General features: G+C 48.4%; 1 protein-coding gene across 3 annotated transcripts in view; it reads left to right on the top strand.

Annotated features, from left to right (window-relative positions):
* The window catches only part of hspg2 (heparan sulfate proteoglycan 2), a 63,565-nt gene that overhangs the window by 21,739 nt on the left and 21,480 nt on the right, over nucleotides 1-20,346 (top strand). For all 3 annotated transcript variants that reach the window (XM_053849116.1, XM_053849119.1, XM_053849117.1), the window contains exons 5-35: nucleotides 6,833-6,942; nucleotides 7,027-7,085; nucleotides 7,197-7,366; nucleotides 7,462-7,500; nucleotides 8,440-8,565; nucleotides 8,642-8,839; nucleotides 8,904-9,023; nucleotides 9,114-9,245; nucleotides 9,607-9,751; nucleotides 9,912-10,069; nucleotides 10,149-10,289; nucleotides 10,356-10,519; nucleotides 10,585-10,767; nucleotides 10,888-11,084; nucleotides 11,157-11,304; nucleotides 11,532-11,659; nucleotides 11,799-11,885; nucleotides 12,248-12,306; nucleotides 12,541-12,602; nucleotides 12,686-12,826; nucleotides 13,027-13,200; nucleotides 13,349-13,528; nucleotides 13,590-13,708; nucleotides 13,796-13,907; nucleotides 14,171-14,284; nucleotides 14,381-14,508; nucleotides 14,637-14,723; nucleotides 18,833-18,900; nucleotides 19,003-19,067; nucleotides 19,144-19,284; nucleotides 19,423-19,614. In XM_053849116.1, coding sequence (XP_053705091.1) covers nucleotides 6,833-6,942; nucleotides 7,027-7,085; nucleotides 7,197-7,366; nucleotides 7,462-7,500; nucleotides 8,440-8,565; nucleotides 8,642-8,839; nucleotides 8,904-9,023; nucleotides 9,114-9,245; nucleotides 9,607-9,751; nucleotides 9,912-10,069; nucleotides 10,149-10,289; nucleotides 10,356-10,519; nucleotides 10,585-10,767; nucleotides 10,888-11,084; nucleotides 11,157-11,304; nucleotides 11,532-11,659; nucleotides 11,799-11,885; nucleotides 12,248-12,306; nucleotides 12,541-12,602; nucleotides 12,686-12,826; nucleotides 13,027-13,200; nucleotides 13,349-13,528; nucleotides 13,590-13,708; nucleotides 13,796-13,907; nucleotides 14,171-14,284; nucleotides 14,381-14,508; nucleotides 14,637-14,723; nucleotides 18,833-18,900; nucleotides 19,003-19,067; nucleotides 19,144-19,284; nucleotides 19,423-19,614 — 3,947 coding nt within the window. The remainder of the gene's footprint in view (nucleotides 1-6,832; nucleotides 6,943-7,026; nucleotides 7,086-7,196; nucleotides 7,367-7,461; nucleotides 7,501-8,439; nucleotides 8,566-8,641; nucleotides 8,840-8,903; nucleotides 9,024-9,113; nucleotides 9,246-9,606; nucleotides 9,752-9,911; nucleotides 10,070-10,148; nucleotides 10,290-10,355; nucleotides 10,520-10,584; nucleotides 10,768-10,887; nucleotides 11,085-11,156; nucleotides 11,305-11,531; nucleotides 11,660-11,798; nucleotides 11,886-12,247; nucleotides 12,307-12,540; nucleotides 12,603-12,685; nucleotides 12,827-13,026; nucleotides 13,201-13,348; nucleotides 13,529-13,589; nucleotides 13,709-13,795; nucleotides 13,908-14,170; nucleotides 14,285-14,380; nucleotides 14,509-14,636; nucleotides 14,724-18,832; nucleotides 18,901-19,002; nucleotides 19,068-19,143; nucleotides 19,285-19,422; nucleotides 19,615-20,346) is intronic.

Raw genomic sequence — 20,346 nt, 5'->3', positions numbered from 1 at the left:
GCCTGGACATTCATTCCTCTTCCACCTGAGAACCCAACCATCTACTGGGACTTGATGGGGAGATGGTCCCAGTCTGGAGCTGTGTAATCTGTGAGCGACTTGAGCTGCGCCCTCCTTCTCTAGCTGGCTTTCTGTTGGATGGTTTCCTAGATGAGGCAGGACCCGACCTCCTCAGTGGAACCTTTAAAGAATGGTTCCAGATGTTGGTCTGAGAAAAGCGTTGAGGATCCTGGAGGCAACTGTGTCATGTGATCTTCCACCAGTGGCCCTCTTTAATTTAGAGTCAAATTGATTCCAAAAGAGTGAAACATTCTCCACAGGCTGGTCATTCTCCTGCTTATTAAAGTCTGACCAGCAGCCAGCGCTGCTGAGGTCGGCCTTGGTGCCAGACGCTGGGTCTTGACAGGTCTGCGGAGCAGATTACATCATGGCGAAATAATTGTTTTGGTGACTGACATCAGAGCGGGGTCACTTGCAATCATGTGCCTCCATCACAAAAATAGCCCTGCAGAGGTAGACAAAGCTTTTTAAACCTCACTGATGTTGACAGTGTGATTTGATGACCGCTCCCCTTACTGACAGAGATGAGAACTATTAAAGCGCTGACATGACGCCGTGTTTACCATCCATGGTGAAGCTTTCAACTGGATAAATCAGCATGTTTTAGTTTTTTTGCCAACTCATGCTCCAGGTCAGAGAATAGTGGAGCTTGTCTTGTTACCATTGTGTTTTATAGAGGTGTGATGGATCTATTCTTGGACTGAGCTTTCCTGCTGTCTGTACCTACACTTTATTCCTAGAGCCCCCTGGTGGATTCCAACCCCACCACAACTCTGCAACAAATACAATGTTTCATTTTGAAGCAGATTCCTGACTAAAGTCTGTAAGTGATCTGCCTTGATCCTTAGTCGAGTTTTAATAGATGCAGTAGATGTTCCAGCGACTGCTGCAAACAGAACATCAGGCGGTCTCGCTCCTGCTGCAGGGAAGGTGTTGGATAAGACGCAGCTATTCCAAACATAGATTGTGACACAGCAGGAAGGAAATTGAGTTTCCTGAGCTGAATACTGAGTGTCTCCGTCCTGTCAGACTGTTCATCTCAGCCTTCCTTCCTCCATGTTCAGAGGTGTAACTTGATCGCTGCCACCGCTGCCCTCATTGCGCCATGCATCCTGTTGTGCCGCGATTTCCCCCCAGTGAGGGGATTCCCGTTTCCATCTGCCTCAAATCTGGGAACATCTGGAGTCTCCACAGCCAAGGCTAGTTTATACATGGTATTGTCTATTGTTGCTGTGATCCCTGAATTAATCAGAGTCTGCGATCTGTTTCCGGGGGTATTAAGCCTCATCTGGACCCTCATGGGCCGAGCCCCTCTGGAGGTTTGTGGAGGAGCAACTGTAAGAGCCTTTCCACTCATTCCCACTGCTCATTGTTTGGAAAAGTGAAGAGGCAGCTCTTAGGGATATTGAGGGGCAACAGGGTTCCTTTCTTCCCACCGCTAAATCCGATGAGACCCTTGGAGCTCATGTGTTTTCAGTTAACATCCAACATTTAATGTTTGTTGATGTTATTACTCGTTTTTATTCCAAGGCACAAACATTGTTGTCCCTGGAGGCCGGTGTTTGATGGTTTATGACCACCTGCTGAAGATAATCAAGAAGCAGCAGGCAAGAAGCGTCCCAGGACACCAGGAGACCAACGCACTCTGATTAGCTTGCTAGGGTCGTCAGCATGGTCGGTGCAAGACTTCCATAAAACAAGAACAGTCCGTGCTCTTTCTCTGGTCCCACATTTGAAAACTCTCCCCCACAAAAATTGGCCTCTTGCTCACACTCGACTCCTTTGTCCTGCAGCGGTACTGGGGACTGAGATATTTCAGTCAAGAGCAGACGGGAGCTGTTACTGCTGGAGGTAGCTCTAAGCAAGGCCAGAACTGTGGGAAGTGTTGTCGTCGGCAGGCCATGAGGTGCTTATGTGTAGAAGAGAAGACAGGACCTCAGACTGGGATTGATGATCTGCCTTACAATAGCACCCAAAAAAGTCTCAAATTGTTTGTGAATAGGAATACATTCGAGTGTGGGAAGAGCCAAGTGGTGTCCAGGGTGCCGTTGTCTCCTGCTGCTGAAGCAAAGATTCAATCAGAAGAGAACAGATGCTGCCGCTTGGGACGACATGAGGGCATCCAGTGTGGCCTGGCCACCCACATGTCGCCTTCTTCCTGATACTTGATGCGATTTAAAGTGTGTGTCCGTGTAATGGGACGAGTGCTGGCAGCTGCAGTTATTTCGGTGAGCTTTGTTGTCACTCTGCGAGGGGCCCCTGAGGTGGTCATTCAGGAGAGAGAAAATGAACTAAGTCAGAAGGCACGTGATGAAGCGCTAGAGTTGCTTACCTTTGACTGTTGATTCAGGCACATGTTGCTGTGGAGTCCTGAAGCTTTTGCACTTCGGAGTCATGGTTTAGTGCGAGTGTCAGCACCCTGTAATCATGTGACACACCTCTGTGTGGGGAAGAGGAGTGAGCTGTGCAGGAAAGCTGCAGCAGAAAGTGAGAGTAAACCCTATTGGGTTTGATCTGTTTTGTGTGCAAAATAATACAGTTGTAAGTGTTTTGGGACTGTGGAAAGACACCAGAGTGCCTGGAGGAAGCCCACAGAAGAACAAACGTCCTTGTTGTGAGGCTGCAGAATTGGATCAAACTGCCTCAGTCATGGTGGTGAGAGGTTTGTGAAGAGAAAGAGTCGGAGGCCAGTGCATCACCTGAATGACATCATCACAGTGGACACTGTATAATTGTTATCTCCATTCCACAATGACCTGCGTGTGTGAGTCAGTGACCGTGACGGAAACAATGGAGCTGGTACCGCCTCCTGCCCAAAGATCACAACCTCGTCTGGCTCCTTTGAAGTTTGCTTCATTAGCTTGAATTAGTGTGGGTCAGTGTTCCAGAGGAAGTGAGCGGAGATAGGGAAGGGTGTTTTCCAATTCAGTGAGCCACTTTCAAAGTCCCTGTCTCTCAACTGTCGGAAACAAACTTCATGCAAAGATAAGGCGGATTGAGACAGACTTTTCTGAGTTTGATACCGAAGCGGCTTCTACCTCTGTTTTATTTGTGAGTTTGTGATCAGCCATTGGACATGACTTTATTTCATCACAATACATTGTAATTCAATCCTAAAATTAGTCTTGGATCACCTGGGTCGCCTCCGTAAAAGTGTCTGGACTTCACTTCCCCTGCTGGACTCAAAACAGATTTTGAAGAGACTTTATGAACATCTAACTACAGCTTCGGTTAACAGCTGGGATGGTTCTCGGCTGCATTTGTCAAATTTGACGTCTGTAATAACTTAAGCTGCGAGAGAAAGTGGCTCTGACTGATTTCACCAGGCTGAATCTGTCTCCGCCGCATCTCCGCAGCTGTTACGGCCCAAAAATGATTTGACAGTATTCTGGAAACAGAGAGTCATCAGGAAGCAGATGTGTCATGCTGGAGAACAGCTGGATCACAATCACTGGACTGTGAGAGTTTGTTGTTGACTGCCATTTGATTTACAACAGGGAGAGAAGGAATACGTTTTCTGGTCCACGCTCATAGGAAGTTAACGTTAACAGTCACACTTACATTTTCAATATTGCAATGTATTCCAATGTTTTGCAGTCACTGTTTCCATGGGGACCACTGCCTTTTCCTGAAGCTGGTTGCTTGTCAGTTGCTCCAGCTTTAGACAAAGCAGCCCAGTAAATGTGACAGCTCATAAAACATTTTACGGCTCTCCTGTTAAACCAAGAGAGACACACATCTGCCATGACAGAGTGAATCTTTTCAGCTCAATCATTGGTCCGTGTTTTGAATATCTTCACTCCAAAGTCAGCCTCCTGTATGGACGCTGGTTACTAGCTCCTCTGGGTTTTGTCTTCTGAGATTTGATGGCACCGTGGAAGAATAAGTGAGTCACTGACCATCCGGCCCTGGCGTGTGCCTGCCAGCTCTGACATCTTCCACTTTGAGGCAAACGGATGAGACTCACTTCTTTCCATGTGGGAGAAGAAAACAGGAAGCTGCTCCTCCCATCATCACTGGGTGGGTGTCAGACAGTGTAGAGGTGAAGAGCAGTGCATGGGTTTGTGTGTTTGGTGTGTAGGATATCCTCTCTGTCCTGTTGGACTGAAGAGCCGTCCTTTCCAAAGAGATGACCCTTGACCTTCTTTTTATCCTTGCTGCTTTTCTGCTGTCAGACTTCCTCATTTGGTCCAGGCAGGTCATCCAGACAAGCAGTCCTTGTCATGCTTTAAATGATGGGAGACTTGTTGAAGCCTGCAGTGGAATGGGAAAGTGGCTAAAAGTTGAAGTGCCGCTGGTTAAGAAGTAAGTTAAGTCTGAAGTTAATCAACACAGGCTGGAAGAAAAGGGGCGAGGTGCCTAGTGATCCAGAGTGGAGCTGGAGGTGCTGCTTTTCTTCGGTAACAACAAGTAAACCAGTTCCCTGGGGTTGTAGTTTTACTCAAGAGATGCTCTTTGGTGGCCGGAACCACACAACACTCGGCACATGCCATGATGCAGTGGTCTCCGTCTCAACATGTGCATTTTACAAAGCAAAACTTGTCTCATGTCGCCAAGTGCCTGAGGGGTCCACCTTTGGTCATCGATGTTTTCTATGACGTTTCTCCTCTTCCATTTCTCACTTCCCATGAATGTACTGTAAATGCTGTGCTTCCAAGAACTCCACTCTGTTTGATTACCACTTTCTATTTTCTCTCCTCACTTCCAACCATCAACTTTAACCTCTCCGCCTGGCTAATTCCATCCGTCCTTTCTTTTTCTGTGTGACCTTTGACCCGCCGACCTCTTGCCACACGTCCTGACCCCTTCTGCCCCCATGCATCTTGCTCTTTGCTCCCCACCTCCTCCTCCTCATCATGCTGTGCAGCTTACTGGTGGGACTCTTCCCATGTGAGGAGCATGCAGAGCTCTGTGGAGGCCGACACCAGTAAGTCGTCCGACAGTTTCCCTACAGTTTCCCTCTTTGGCACGCTCCACCGTCACCTGTTCACTTATGTTTTTCCAAATCTCAGATAACATTCCGAGGAAGGCTCGGGTGTGTGGTGATTCAGCGCCTCCATGCTGTTTTTCCAATTGTCTTGTAGGCGTCTCCAAGTGTCGTAATGCCGGAGGGAAAATGACAGTGTTGTTCCATCGAGGGCTCAGAATTATTGCTACTAGTGCCATGTTGAAAACATGAACAAGTGTATTTCAGCGTCCTGCGGTTGATGATGCATTACGATCTTAATTCAATCTGATATCTTTGTGATATCACGCCTTTTAAAGCCTGCTCCTTTACTGTGCCTCTGTTTTTAGCGTGATAATTATCAGAATATGAATGTGAGGATATAAATCAAATAGGCCTGTCACCACTATTCAGTTTGGCTGTGACATGTTCAGTACCAGAGTTACATGTCAGTCAGCCATTTTTTTGGGAACTACAGTGTTGCTATCATATAAATCCGATGTGAATTTTGCTTCTGAATTCATTTTAATCCATTCATTTAAAAACAATGAGTGAATTGTATAATGTAAATTGTATACCTGTGTTGCAGCAAGTCATGAAACGTGGCAGCGTCGTTGCCACTGAATCTGTCAAACACCACAGTGATTGATCTCCGCTGCCATGTCACACAGCTGTGCTATAGTCGCAGCAGCGGCGGTGCTGCTGGCGGCCTGCGCCGCGAGCAGCAGGGAGCACAATGGGCCGAGATTAACAGCGGAGCTGGGATTTTGTTCTCAGGAGTTCCTCAGAGGGCATCGAGTGCACAGGGTTGTTTTGCTGGCAACCCACATCTAGTCCCTGGCAGCTCTGGTTATCAAGTGAAATGAAAAATATTCCCTTTTCTCAGGCCTCATCCACATCCCTCTGTTATTATTTACAATTTTTCAGAAAGATACTGAATGGAACTGAATTACAGTAACAGTCTCGGGGGAGTACCATTGTGGCACCCATATCTTGCCTCGCATAAACCTGCCATGTCTTTATTCAAGAACAGAGAATGGTTACCGCCCCACTGTAGTGTTTGACATTCTGCCTTGTGAATGTCACTCCAGTGATTGTGAAGACACAGCTGTCAAGCTTGATGTTGGCTGCTCTATGGAGGTCCCACACTGCTGGGCTTAAAGGCCACGTCGGGTTCTCTGCTCAATCAGGTCTTTGTCTTCCTCCAAGGCCTCCATGTGTCGGCGGGGGCCCGCTGCACAAAGCAGCCACAGTTCTGCTGACCAGCTTTAATGGCAAAATAAGTTTGTGAATTAAGAGTGTGGAATGCTACTTTTTCATATTTGGGCTCTGAGAGTTGCATCACTCTTGATGAGGGTTTCCCTCCACTGAAAACACTGACAGGTCTGGCAGTAAAAGAGCCGAGCAACTAGCCGCTTTAATCAAAAGATCTCAAGCGGCTGAAAATGCTGGAAAGCGGCAACCACAGAGGGAGCCGGGGGCGGGGAGGCGCGTAGCTGCGACCGACCTGGCGGCGAGTACCCACTCAAGTGATTAGATTATGTGCGGGTCAAATGAAACACTTTGATGGGTATCTTTGATGTCTGCCTCCAGCAATCATTCATCAGTCCTGACAGTAACCTTCTGTAAAGGGATGGCTCCCAGCCAGCTCATGCTTTTGTGTGCAGGGTGTTTTCTCATCCGTTGGTGGTGGGCAACCATGGTTGGCATTTTGTTACCTTCTAAGTCCAAAACCCAGCAGCTGTCATTGTATTTATCAAGAGCACGACTGCGATATCTCTGGAGCGAGTTGCTTTGAGCCACCAATTGACTCTGTCTGTTCTTCAGTCTATTACAGAGCTCTGGTCAACTTCACCGACTCCCTGGTCTACACCCCGGACCTGGAGGACATCTTCTCTCCAGCCTTCATCGAGCTCTCCGAAGCTGTCGTGGACACGGTGCGACTTTTAGACTAGCACAAAGCTGATGATCTTTCTTGGAAGGTTTTTGTTGGTGACTCAGCTCTGATGGATCTGTCACAGCTGGAGTCAGAGTACAACCGGATTCAAGGCGCCCAGACCGTCAGTGTGGTCCTCATCAAGTAAGATCTCTGAAGTCCACGGGCTTGTAGTCAGGACCTCTGCAGCTGTCAGACTCATTCATTTTTAGGATTTCAATTCTAAACTAAGGGCATTTCCATCCTTCCCTGCAGGAAAATGGTTCGAGATGGTGGTGTAGACATTTTTGTGGAGCTGGACGTCGGCACAGACTACAACAACGATGAGCAGATCCGCAGCGTGCTCTACAACGTGGTGAAAGAGGGCGCCATCGCCTCCTACATCACATCAGTGCAGGGCTTTCAGTTCAGGCGCCTGGGAGAAGGTGAGAACTCTGCCTCACTGGGTGGAAGACTTTCTCTAGCCGAGTTGGATAATCACACTCAACCAGAGGCTTTAACGTGTCCCTCTGGTTTCTAGCTCAGACTCCGCCTCTTGGGGAGCCCTTAGCAGTGCCAGGTTTGTACTGTGTCATGCGGTGCTGCATGGCGACTGAGCCGACCGTGCTTCACAACCTGTAGGATTACTGAAGTCGTGGCTTTACGATTGTTCAACGTGAATTGGACGAGTCATGTGGCCTGAAGAATGTGTTGCATGTAATCACCAGAGAGTTGTATAGATCACAAACAGAGCCCTTTGCATGGCATGAGTTTGATGGTAGCCCTTGGGCATGACACTGTCTCCCCCTGTCTGATGGCGACAGGATGGTTCGGGCTGCGATCTAGTCTAGAGTTTGGACCCTCTCTGTCTATCGACCTGTCACTGCACCTTCTGTTCTCAATGACTGCTGTTAAAATGGGACGCTGAAACACATTACACTCGTCTGAAGCTGGAAGACTCTCTAAGAGTCATCTACATCCGCATCGCATCTTCTTGACATGCATCTTCTTGACAAACCAGTTGGTGTTGGAAAGCAGCCATCACAATAGCTGAATAATACTGAAACTGAAGCTTAAGTTTTATTTGTGTACAGAGTCTTAAATCTACAGGAAAGAGTTAGAAGAAGGCTTGAACGGCACATTTACATAATATCTATAATTTGATAAAGCAATGGTAAGAACATTTCTACATTGAAATGAAATATATAAGATCCAGAAAATTGAAATTATACAGATAAAATTGCAAAACAAAACTAAAACAAATAATTCATAAACGGGTAGATTGGCATAGATGTGTGCCATGTGAGGATTCTGTTAATTGCCAGATTGAATTTAGAGCGTTTTCTGTACATTAATGTGTCAGATGAAAAATGTAAAGGGTATGTACATATCTTTAGATTGCAAGTTGTTCAGTTTTGTCAAAGAAGCGTTTGTCGTGTGACGTCGGGCTGTGCTTAGTTGTTAGCTTGCACGTTGTTTACCGTCCTCCTCCTCTCGCCCTTCTCTTCGTACACCTCAGTGACCTCTGGGATCAGACCCTGCATGCCGGACGAGCACAGGTGCGGAGACGGATCCTGCATCCTGATGGAGTACCTGTGCGACAACCGACCCGATTGCAGAGACATGAGCGATGAAATCAATTGTGGTGAGTGGTGTGGAACTTCTGTTGTTCAAACCTCTGGTCACACCTGACCAGTAAAGTTTCATCTTTGTTTCTGAAGGATCACTGGTGCCACCCATCGTCGTCATCACCCCCGCCCCTGCGGTCACCACCCCTAAGAAATCCCCTCGGCCCCCGAGTGTACCTGGCCCCTGCAGAGTGGACCAGGCCACGTGTCAGAGTGGCGAGTGCATCCCGCGAGACTACATCTGCGACGGAGAGAGAGACTGCTCTGACGGGAGCGACGAGTTCAGATGTGGTGAGTATCATCAGTCCCATGACATGTCTGCACCACGACAAGCTCATGGTTTGGTCCCAAACAGGAACACCATCACCCTGCGAACCGAATGAGTTCAAGTGCAAGAACGGCCGCTGCGCCCTCAAGCTGTGGCGATGCGATGGCGACAATGACTGCGAGGATAATTCAGATGAAACAGACTGTCGTGAGTAGTTTGGCTGGGATTCAGTAGTCACCATTAACAGACACTAGATCACAAAAGTGGCCTCTTTCCTGACTACAATCTTCTGTGCAGCTACCAAGGGACCTGATGACCGCTGTGCTCCAGAGCAGTTTGAATGTCTGAGCGATCGCACTTGCATCCCGGCCAGCTACCAGTGTGATGAGGAGCCAGATTGTCCAGACCGCTCGGACGAATACGGCTGCAGTAAGTTGGTTCGAGCAGATTTGACTTTGAACAGAGTGATTTTTGAGTCATTTGGAATAATGTTCGTTGACTTGCTGAAGCCAATTAAGCACGTCGCCACTGGCTGACCACCAGCTCCAGTCAAATGCTTGCTTTGACCTCATTTGGTGCGGTCTTCTGTCCTCCCCTTCAGTGCTCCATTGTTTGCTGTGACTAATGTTCTGTGAAGCCATCTCTCTGGCACCCATCCGGGCTCCAGCACTCAGCTTTTTGTCGTCTGTGTCTTTCCCTTCTGAAGCTCGATTGTTCTTCTGTACTGACTTTCTGCTGCTCTACACCTTGCCAGATTCCAGTCTCATCTCATATGTGTCCCTCCTTTCAGCTCCGCCGTCTGTGACCAGCCCACCTGAGGAGTCTGTGCAGGCGGCTCGTGGGTCCACAGTGACCTTCACTTGCCAAGCGGTTGGTGTTCCTACTCCTATCATTAGCTGGAGACTTAACTGGGGCCACATTCCTGTCAGTGGCAGGTGAGTGCATCAACGATATCTTAAAAGGAGGATCAATGCTTTGTGGACCTCCCGCTGTCCCAATGACCCTAAAGTAGCTAGGATAAGAAAATGAAATGATTGTCTTTGTTAAACAGAGTTGTGGGTAGATAAACACTTTTGATTTCTGTATGTGTCCAAGAATCTCCATGACCAGTGAGAACGGCCGAGGCACGCTGACCATCCGTGACGTGAAGGAGGCGGATCAGGGGGCGTACACTTGTGAGGCCATCAACGCTAAAGGTCTGGTGTTTGGTGTCCCTGATGGAGTCCTGACCCTCACAACCGGTCCAAATCCAGGTACTCCGAACCCCTGGTTGACCTGCCAGTGACTGTAGAACACGGTGATATAACCAGAGCTTTATATTGACTTCTCCAGGCAATTGTCCTGATGGTCACTTCAGTGTGGAGGGCCGCTGCATATCCTGCTTCTGTGCTGGAATAACCAAAGTCTGCAAAGCCACCGGACGTTACCGCAACCGGATCACCTTGCGCTTCACACATGAGGACGACTTCAGAGGTACCGACACCGGGAAGTCACCTGAAGCGGAGACTCGTGCTCGCTAAGCCCGAGTTATTGTTTCAGGAGTGAACGTCTCGTACCCGTCCAGGCCGGGCGATCCACCTCTCTCCACCACCCAGTACATGATCAACACTGACATGGAGGAGTTCCAGCTGGTTGATTTGTCCAGGCGATTCCTCAATCTGGACTCTTTCTGGACGTTGCCACGACAGTTTCTGGGCAATAAGGTAAAAGATTTCAATAAAAATTAAATCATTTCACCGGTACTTGAGCTGGTCCTCTGTCTCCTCAGATCGATTCATACGGAGGAACTCTGTCATTCAAAGTGCGGTACACGCTGGCCCGCGACCAGCGGCCTGACCCAGTGGAGAGACCTGACGTGATCATTGTGGGAAACGGACGGAGGCTCATTTCTAAACGAGGCAGCGGAACCACAGCGAGGCAGGTCAATCTGAAGGAGGTCAAATTCACTGAAGTAAGTCTCAACTGGTGTGAAGCTACTGAACAAAGTCATGTTGAAGAGCTGTGTGTGTGTGTGAGACGTTCCAGACCGTGGTGTCAGAGAGCATCACATGACCTCCATGTCACTGTGCAGGATAACTGGCAGCACTCCAACGGCCGTCCGGTGAGCCGAGAGGAACTGTTGATGACCCTGGCTAACCTGGACAGCATCAGCATTCGCACCATCTATGACAACCACATGGTGAGCGTGGCTCTCAGTGACATCATCATGGAGACCACGACCGTCGAGTTCAGCACTCTGGGTCATGCCAAGAATGTGGAGGAGTGCAGGTGAGAAACTCAGAGACCTGATCATTGCTCGGTCACTCCAGGAGCATCAAGTCCTGAGCTCTGTCGGTGCAGGTGCCCCCCCGGATACTCAGGTCTGTCCTGTGAAGTCTGCTCTGCCGGTTTTGATCGGGTTCCTGGTGGATCCTATCTGGGGACGTGTGCTGGCTGCAACTGCAACGGTCATGCCAGCGCCTGCGACCCTATCAGTGGTCACTGTCTGGTAAAGCTGTTCTTTGGTCTGTCAGAATAGCGTCTTTAAAAGTGAAAAAATATTAAAATAATTGATCAAGCAGAACAAAAATACCAGGTTATTCACCTTGTTTGACGCACCATGATGGATTGAATCGAATGGGTCATTTCATTCATTCCATTCCTAGTTAGAAGTGTTGGATAGCAGAGTAAGAAGAGATGTACGTTCCTCTGATGGTGTCTGTTTCCCTGCCACAGAGCTGCCAGCACAACACAGAAGGACCCCAGTGTGACAAATGCCGCTCCGGGTACTTCGGAGACCCGAGTCAAGGTCGTCCCGATGACTGCAAGCCCTGCCCCTGCCCTTACTACGAGACCACACGCCGGTGAGTGGACACACACAAAGTCACTCTACAGAACCAGAGTAGTCGCTGCCTGTCATCAAAATATGTGAACTGGGTTTCACTCTGGTTACTTATTAAACAGCTGCTTTTCACCTGAGACCTTTCCTGCTTTTTCCTGCAGCTTCTCTGACACCTGCTTCCTCGACATCGACAGACAGCCCACATGTGACGCCTGCAGACCTGGCTACACAGGCCGGCGCTGTGAAAAGTGAGGACGCCATATATTTCAGGGAGATGTGTCCTCAGTGTGTGTCAGGATGAGCACAGTAGAGCATCTAAAGAAACATCTATTGTGGTGTCATTTCTCATTCAGTATTTTCTGATCACTGTGTTATTTGTGGTTCATCAGTTAAACATATCTTTTTATATATTATAATCATGATTATAATACATACTATTTTTTCCATTCATATTCACATCCTTGATTTTTTTTTATATATATAATTTTTAAATTCTATTCAAGACATTTTCCTATTAATCTGTCTGAAATTGTAAGTTTTTATTAAGTCAGGATATTTTGATGATAACAAACATGGACAAGTTACGATTAACTCCCATCTTTTGTTTCAGATGTGCTCCTGGTTACCATGGCAATCCACTCCTGCCAAGTGGAAAATGTGTTCCCAGTTGTGAGTTTGCAATTTTTTTATGATTAGATTTGAGAGAAGCTGCAACCATGAGACAGTTTAAGCTGCTGCATGCATCTGTCATGTTAAGACATGAAGGGGTCTTCGACCCCTGAGTGACGTTAGCATCAGTGTTGCGTCATGGCTCAGCTATGCAGAGCAACTGGAGCTCCCCCAGGTTCAGACTCTGTCCACATGTCGTCATCTTTCCTTCGCTCTCCCTCTTTCCCGCCACAGTATCTTCCAAGTGTGACGACAGAGGAAGCGTCAGCTCCAGCAGCCGACTTTGCAGCTGCAAGGTACGGCAATACAATTTGAACCCATGAATGTTAGTAAAATATGAATGTTTTAAATTAATTGATGTTGAAATATGACTCCACAGAACAACGTGGTTGGCGCTCAGTGTGACCAGTGTAAACCCGGTTTCTTCCATCTGTCGGAGTCCAACCCGGACGGTTGCCTGCAGTGTTTCTGCATGGGTGTCACCAAACAGTGTTCCAGCTCCGTTTGGAACCGAGACCAGGTAGATCCAGAGCCAAGTGATGACGGCAGCGAGGGGAGCAGGTCACACTGGGACAAGATTTGCTCTGTGCTGCCAAGTTATTGCGCCTCCTGCATTGTTTGAACCAGTTGACTGAGACCAGTTTCTGTACAGTTTGTGACGTGGCATATGCCACCATCACAAATCTCCCCTCTCATTCATGACATTGCTGTGTGCCACAGGTGCGTGGTGGAGTGAACGGTCAGCTCTTCAAGCTCTCCAATAGTGCCAACACGAAGACCATCGAGGACGGCATCACCCAGAGGGGCTTGTCTGAAGTTGTGTACCGTTCCTTCTCCAGTCTGCCCAGAGACACCTACTACTGGGTGCTGCCGGACAGCTTCAGAGGAGACAAGGTGAGATTCAAGAACCACTTTCATGCCCTGGAGGTCACTTTGTTTAGTCTTCTCGGTGTTGGAGCAGCTATTGAAATCATTCAGGTTGTTGGTGTCAGAAGCAGCCTAGTCCTGAAGACAGATATGTCATGTTCCCTCACTCAATCAGGTGACAGCTTATGGTGGCGAGCTTCGATACACGGTGCGCTTTGAGCCTCTCCAGCGGTCCCTGGTGATTGACGGTCGTCCAGACGTGGTTCTGCAAGGAAACGGAATCTTCCTAGAGCACTACTCTCAGACCAAACCCCTAGCCCGGGTCCATCAGCCTGTCACTGTCCTCTTCAGAGAGGTTTGTGTTCCTCCAAAACTCAATCTGTGACTTCCTTAAAACTGTGTGCTGTGCTTAATAGTCGGCATGGCGTCGAGCTGACGGCCAGCTGTGCACACGTGAGCACCTCCTGATGGCGCTGGCCGACGTGACGCTCTTCATGATCCGGGCCTCATATGTGGATTACATGGCTGAGAGCAGGTAAAAAAAAACAACATGCTCCTCACATTGTTCATCACCTTTGTCACGATCAAAACTCATATCTCCCTTTCTTTCGTAAAAACACAGCATTTCAGACATCAAGATGGACATTGCTGTCCCACGCTCCACTGGGAATGAGCGAGCCGTGGAGGTGGAGGAGTGCGCTTGCCCTCAGGGCTACAAAGGACCCTCATGTCAGGTAGGAGGTAGATCATTATTGGAGCAAGGCTGGAGTATAATACTAAGGTGCTGTGAGATGCAATGTAGAAACATAAACCACGAGTTGTAAGAACTGTGTGCTTGTGTCTTTCAATGTGGAAGTCAAAACTACGGCAGATCTCTCGCCTCAGCTTGTTGGCAGTAATAATTACGACCGACTCATTTCCGTTATCATGATGAGCGTGTGTCTGCTCTGAACAAAGCGCCGTGCTAGTTGCTCACGCAGGGTGTTTCTCCCTGCAGGAGTGTGACGAGGGCTTCACCAGGACCACCTCGGGTCTGTATCTGGGCACGTGTGAGCGCTGCGACTGCCACGGACACGCCAGCAGCTGTGACCCCGACACCGGCATGTGTCTGGTAAGAGCTTTCATCTCCCTCCTGGAATGCTGTAATTGTGTCGGTGCGAATCGCAACATGTGCGAGCAGTCTCACTTTCTCCTCATGTCCAAACAGCAATGTCTCCACAACACTGCCGGGCCGAGGTGCGACCGCTGCCAGCCGGGTTTCTATGGGAACCCTGCCACTGGAGGCGCTCAGGCCTGCCAGCCTTGTCCTTGTCCTGGAACTAGCTCCAGCAGTCAGTGAGTTCATCCTCTTGCTGGAGTCACTCTTGTTTAGTGTGTCTCCTTCCTGAAAGGGTCTGAACTCAAATGATAGACCTTACATCTGACATACAGCCTGAGTAAACCCCAAATCACTTCCTCCTAAGATTCTCCTCAACCTGCCGTCTGGACTCTGACGGTCAGCCCACCTGCGACAGCTGTCCCACTGGATTCACGGGGCGCCGCTGTGAAAGGTAAGTCTCTAGACGTTCTTCTGCTGCTGTCCATTGGGCTTTGGGGTCATTGGGTGTAAGCTGCAAGGTTGGCAGGGTGTGGCTCTGGCTCATGCTCTGGTATGTCTTCTGCTCTGATCCAGAGAGCTCAGTGAAGTTGAGCAAGGCTCACCAGGTCCTGGGTTTGCTACCCCGCTTTGATTCCTTCGATCGCAGGTGTTTGGGAAATCTTTGAGCTTCTGTACCGGAGTGTGATCAACTGGAGCTAGCACAACAACATCTTTAGCCCATCAGGGGTAATGTTGGCAGAGGGACGTGTGTATGAAGACCACACTGTTGGGAGCTAGTTTGTGGACATTTGACCTGAGAGTTTTCAACATCTGAAGGTGTATTCATGATGAGATCATCATCAACCTTCTTACTGTTGCTTTTGAAAGGATGTGTCCAAACGTGACCAGATACTTGTCACAGAACTGATGTCTACTTGTTCAGAGCAGCACTGCATGTTCAATGAAAATAAGCCACAAAGTTGTCTTTGGAATAGAAGCTCTTGAATTTACACTTCAGCTAGACTGTGAGAGGTTTCTACTTCCTGCTTTAGCTCTGTGCTTGGCTGGCGAAAGGTTCTCGCTGGACCCATTCAGTCTCAAACTGTCTCGCCATAAATGTGGACATGGCATTTATGAGGACTGAGCTGAAGAATCTTTGCTACCTCACGGTCAAAGATGGCAAAGCTGACACGGGTGTGGGACCTCGTTGACTGCTCTTGAGTTAGCAGGTCTTGTGCGTGTATCATGCCTGATTCTGCTGTTCTGACATTAAGAGAGGAGAAGCCGTCTGCTGACAGCTGTGGCGACCCCTATCAGGACAATGAGGGCTTCCTGCCTGTAAGATGTGGAGCCGAGCCAGTGTTCAATTTCAGCTGGGGAAAACTTATACCCCCGTATGGGAGCGGTGATGGTGATGATGAGGACTTGGACAAGCCGACGGTTGTGGAGACAACTCCGATCCCGCAGGGGACCACACCCCGTGTTTCTACAGTTGTCTCAGTCACTCCGAATCGGTCCGTCCCAAGGCTGCCATCTCGCTTCACTCCTGACCCGCAGCGTCGACAAGCCAGCTTCCAGCAGCTGCTGCGCATGCACCTGAACACCTTCAATCAGCGCCTGAGCATGCTGGAGAAGAACACCCTCGACATGAAGGAAGGCATTGAAAGGATAGACCAACAACAAGGTAATCTCAGCTCACAGCTGAAGGAGTTGATCGCTGTCCAATCAACCGGGGAAAAGAACAAGAAGGTGGGCGAGCTGGAGAAGAGCTACGCGGACATGGAGGCCCGTCTGAGCAGACTGGAGGGACGGCTGGAGATCCTGATCGACGGCTTCACTGCACTTGCACAGGAGATGAACAAGATAAAGCGTGTTCGACACACTTCCCGTTCACCTCAGGAGAGATGGGCTTTGCCTTTTGTCGGCACCGCTCCTCCTCTGTCCCTGTACTCAACAACACAGCCTCCTTCAAAGAGTTCAGCCACTAAAAAACCCATTCGCCCCCCTGCAACAGTACCCCAAAGCATACCCACCCCGAGAGTTGCCAGGAAACCGAACCCGACCATCAAGAGGGTAAGAAAACCCGTAACAGTTGGCAAACCTGCGAAGAATCCTCTGAAGCACACTGTATTGAAAGATAAACAGGGGGCTGGATCAACACCTAAACCCAAAGCCACACCTGTGACAGAGAGAAAGGCGGGGAAAAAACCAGATGCGACAAACTCCCGAATAAAACAGGCTGGTAAAGATGCAACCAAGACCAAGTTCCAGTTGGAACCACCCACTCACAAGGCTCAAAAACAGTCTGACGAAGCCAACCACAAGGATCCAGCCTCTGCTGCTAAGCAGAATAGACCGAAGCAAAAACAAGAAATCCTCTCTGAAGAACCAAAGCAACAGGCCACAACGCCTAATGTAAAACCTAAGAAGACCGAACACAGAGTCCAAAACAGTGCAGCTCTGCCTCGGAAACACAGGATTACAACAGCCAAACCTTCCACTGTGTCCCCAGCGAGCAAGAAAACAACCACCAAGAGAACTCCTGTGAAGATTTCAGAATCCATAAAGCCAGTCGGACGAGCAGCCAGGATAAAGTCAAAGGCGACCACGCCTACCCAGAAGAAGAAGACCACAGCGAAGCGGACACCAGCTGCAGCTGGCAACAAGGAAACCAACCCCAGGAAAAGACCTCAACAAAGGAAGAACTCTAGGTCTGGTATTTTAGACCTGCTGAGGCTCTTGAAGGGCGAACACCAGTCTGACAACAAGAGAAGACGTCAGGATGCATCCCTGCACGTTGTCTTGGGAAAGCTGGCCATTCCGATCAGGATTATCCCTGACGACTAGAGCTTCAATCAGCGCCCGCAAATGAAGGATCTGCTTTCACTTGTTATTGTTGTTGTTAGAGTGTGAACTGTATCATTATTCTGATTTCCTATTTAAGTGTGACGGTAAATGATGGTAAAAAATGATGTTGCACAAATACTTGTAATGAAGCAACTGGCTTAGCAACAGTACCTCTTTTGTCTACCTCAGCCTGTGTATATGTCAGAGTGTATGTGTGGATGGCTGAAGTTGGTTTGATGAAGATATCCTGCATCGAGTGAGGACCGGCCACCGCAGCCCAGGAGCCCATTACAGTCATTCTACAACTAACATGCGTCTTCAGTCAGTCAAAGAGGGGCGTCTGGGGAGTCCAGGGCCTTCAGCCCTGCTGTTTTCTTTGTTCCCTGTCCTAGTATACTCCACCTGGTTGATTGGCAGACCCCATCCTACCTCCCCCCACACCCCAGTTACTGGTGCTTGTGCATGTCGTGCGTCAGCTGATGGAGTTAAAGGCCGTCTAATGGCTCCCATCCTAACTTCTTTAGGCCGTTTCTGTCTCACCCTTGGATATCTGCTCAAATCAATTTCATCATCCTTTTGTTCATTTGAAGAAGCCTGCACCTCCGTCATTTGATAATTGACTATTTTCTGATCACTGTTGGGAACAATCACATGCTGGTATTTTTTTTAACTAAAAATGGAAGTTTGTTTGATGTCTGTCCTGGATTGTGTTTGAAATGCATTTCCACAATGGTGTGGAATGTTGATATCACCTCAGTGTTATGTTGGAGACATTAGATAAAGTAGTGTTGAAGCCCTCTTGCAGCAGTTTGCTGGCTGTTGACCTGCGGCCCTGCAGAAAGACAGGTGAGGTACAACGCACAGGGTGCGCCACACAAATCTGTCCTGGGATCAGTTGCAGCTGTGGTGGCAAGGATGTGGGTGGGGCATCGCTTCGCTCTCTCGCTCTGTCAGAGGTCTCTGCTTCTTAAGCTCTTCTCTGTGGCACAGTGTCTCTCTGCTGGTGATTCTGTAGTTTGAGATGTTGTTATCCATGCTGTGTCTCATGGGTCACCAAGTTATTGTTCTTCCACCTTCAGCCAGAGGAAACCATCTCAACCGTCTCATATGAAAATCTGATGCACAGAGTTGTGTAGTCGCACACATTTCTTGTCGAAATTAAACAAGATTCAAGCTACAATCAACATCCAAATAATTCAGTGGAATGATGTAGCGTTTGGTGAAACAAAATCATATACTGGATCGTACATGAACGTTACATAACTCAGTCCTACAACTAGATACAACACTGAAATATACTGTAGAAAACCATTTTGAAGTGATATTATGTTACATGATGAAAGCTTCTGAAGACAAGTGCTGTGGTTAAGTTAACGCTGACTGCTGGAACAATGGATGAGGTCTGAGGGTAAACTTTAATTATGAACCATGAGTTGCACGTTCAGTTGGAAAAATGAGTTGAGTGAAGATGACTGTGTACAAATGTGCATGTGGTGATGTGTTGTTTGGTGTCACACTGATGAGATGGAATCAACATCAGACATGTTGAATATTTTTGTCCATCTCCAGTGAGGACACTGTCTTGTGGGCATCGAAGCTGGGATTTGGACTAGTGCCATGTGACTTGTTGTCTTTGTGCTTAGATGTGACGACTCTTCTTAGTACATGTTACATGTTGATTGTCTTCATTCTGTGGAGGGTAGTCTGAGACGCTCTGGCCATTTCTTCCTCCAGATGTGCTGCTGGATACAGTGGAAACCCGCTGCTGGGACAGGCGTGTACGACTGGTAACACTGTCAATGGTAGGTCTTGTCATGTTGACATTGTCTTTGTTCCATGAAATCAGCATGAGTAACGCTGAGTCATGATCCGTGAAGGTGAAACGCTTTCCTCTTCTCTGTCAGGGAACTGCTACAGCTGTGACCAGAGAGGAAGTGAAGGCTGTGACGGAGCGCAGTGTCGCTGCAAGGTTTTTAAAGCTCCTGATGTGATCTGAAGTTTCAATATAGTTGTGTGGTTCAAACCTTTGTTGATGGGAACCGTAGATGAACGTTCGAGGGCCTACCTGCTCCGAGTGCAACGCTGGAACCTTCCACCTCAGCGAGCACAACAAAGATGGCTGCCTGTCCTGTTTCTGCATGGGCGTCACACAGCAGTGCTCCAGTTCCACCTACTACAGAGACCTGGTAGTGTGCTGAAGCCTCTGCACGTTCTGCCAATGACGTTTCTTTGCTGCAACATGATCGCATCTTCAATAAAGCCAGTTGCTTCTCTGAGATTTACTACAATGATTTTATTTGTTCTCATCTGGTCTTCATCTGTAGGTGGCCTCAGCCTTCTCGCCTGGAAACTTCCAGGGATTTGCCCTGGTCAACCGTCAGCGCACCAACCGCATCACCACCGGCTTCACAGTGGAACTATCCACAGAAGGAACTCAACTTTCCTACAGCAACTTTGACTACGTGGGACAGGAGCCGCACTACTGGCAGCTTCCACAGGTCTACCAGGGGGACAAGGTCAGTACCAGAGGGAGCTGCGGGAATACAAAGTGCAACCCATTTGAATTTCTTTTGAGAAAGCATCCAAATCAGCTGAATTGAAACAGTTTGTAAAATGTGAATTGTAGACCACCCTGTTTCCTCTTTCTCTTGTTTCCGACTCGCTGCAGTCTTTATTTCTGTTTCCCATTCCATGTGTTTCTGCCCCGTCGTTGTTGGTTCGCTCTCCAGAAGGGTTCGTTTCCTGGACGAATCAGGCGATCAGAGCAGGTAATCTTGGTAGGCCAATGGAGAGCGCTTTTCTGGAGCATGGTTTTCCTCAGTGAGTGTGAGTGAGGGACGTGACTCGCCCTTGATTGCGTCCTCGCCACGGTCTGCTCCTCATCATCCACGCGCCCAACATTCATTTGCTCCATTAACGCGCTTCATAGACATTAGCTTTGCCTGAATAAAGCTGCCAAAACAAAGTGAATACCAGCAGCTCAGCGACAGAGAAGCTGATCAAAGAGTCTCAGTGAGCGTCAGTGAAGAAAGCGCTCGACTTCACCTCCTCAGTGAGGCCAGACGGGCTGCTGTCACAAGCCACCAATGACCTTCTTTTCTTCTTTTTAAATATCCAATAACAATTACATTTGAACTTCTTTTTTTTGTTTTCTTCCAAGTGTATTTTCAACTATTGGATTTAGTCCTAATTGAAAGTAACTTGGCTCTGAGTGAGGACCTCTTGAATCGTCTGTGCATGAAGCACGG

Source organism: Synchiropus splendidus, chromosome 18 (assembly GCF_027744825.2).
Source record: "Synchiropus splendidus isolate RoL2022-P1 chromosome 18, RoL_Sspl_1.0, whole genome shotgun sequence".
Classification (NCBI taxonomy): domain Eukaryota; kingdom Metazoa; phylum Chordata; class Actinopteri; order Syngnathiformes; family Callionymidae; genus Synchiropus; species Synchiropus splendidus.
Note: the sequence above shows the minus strand (reverse complement) of the source record. Positions and strands in the feature narration are given on the sequence as shown.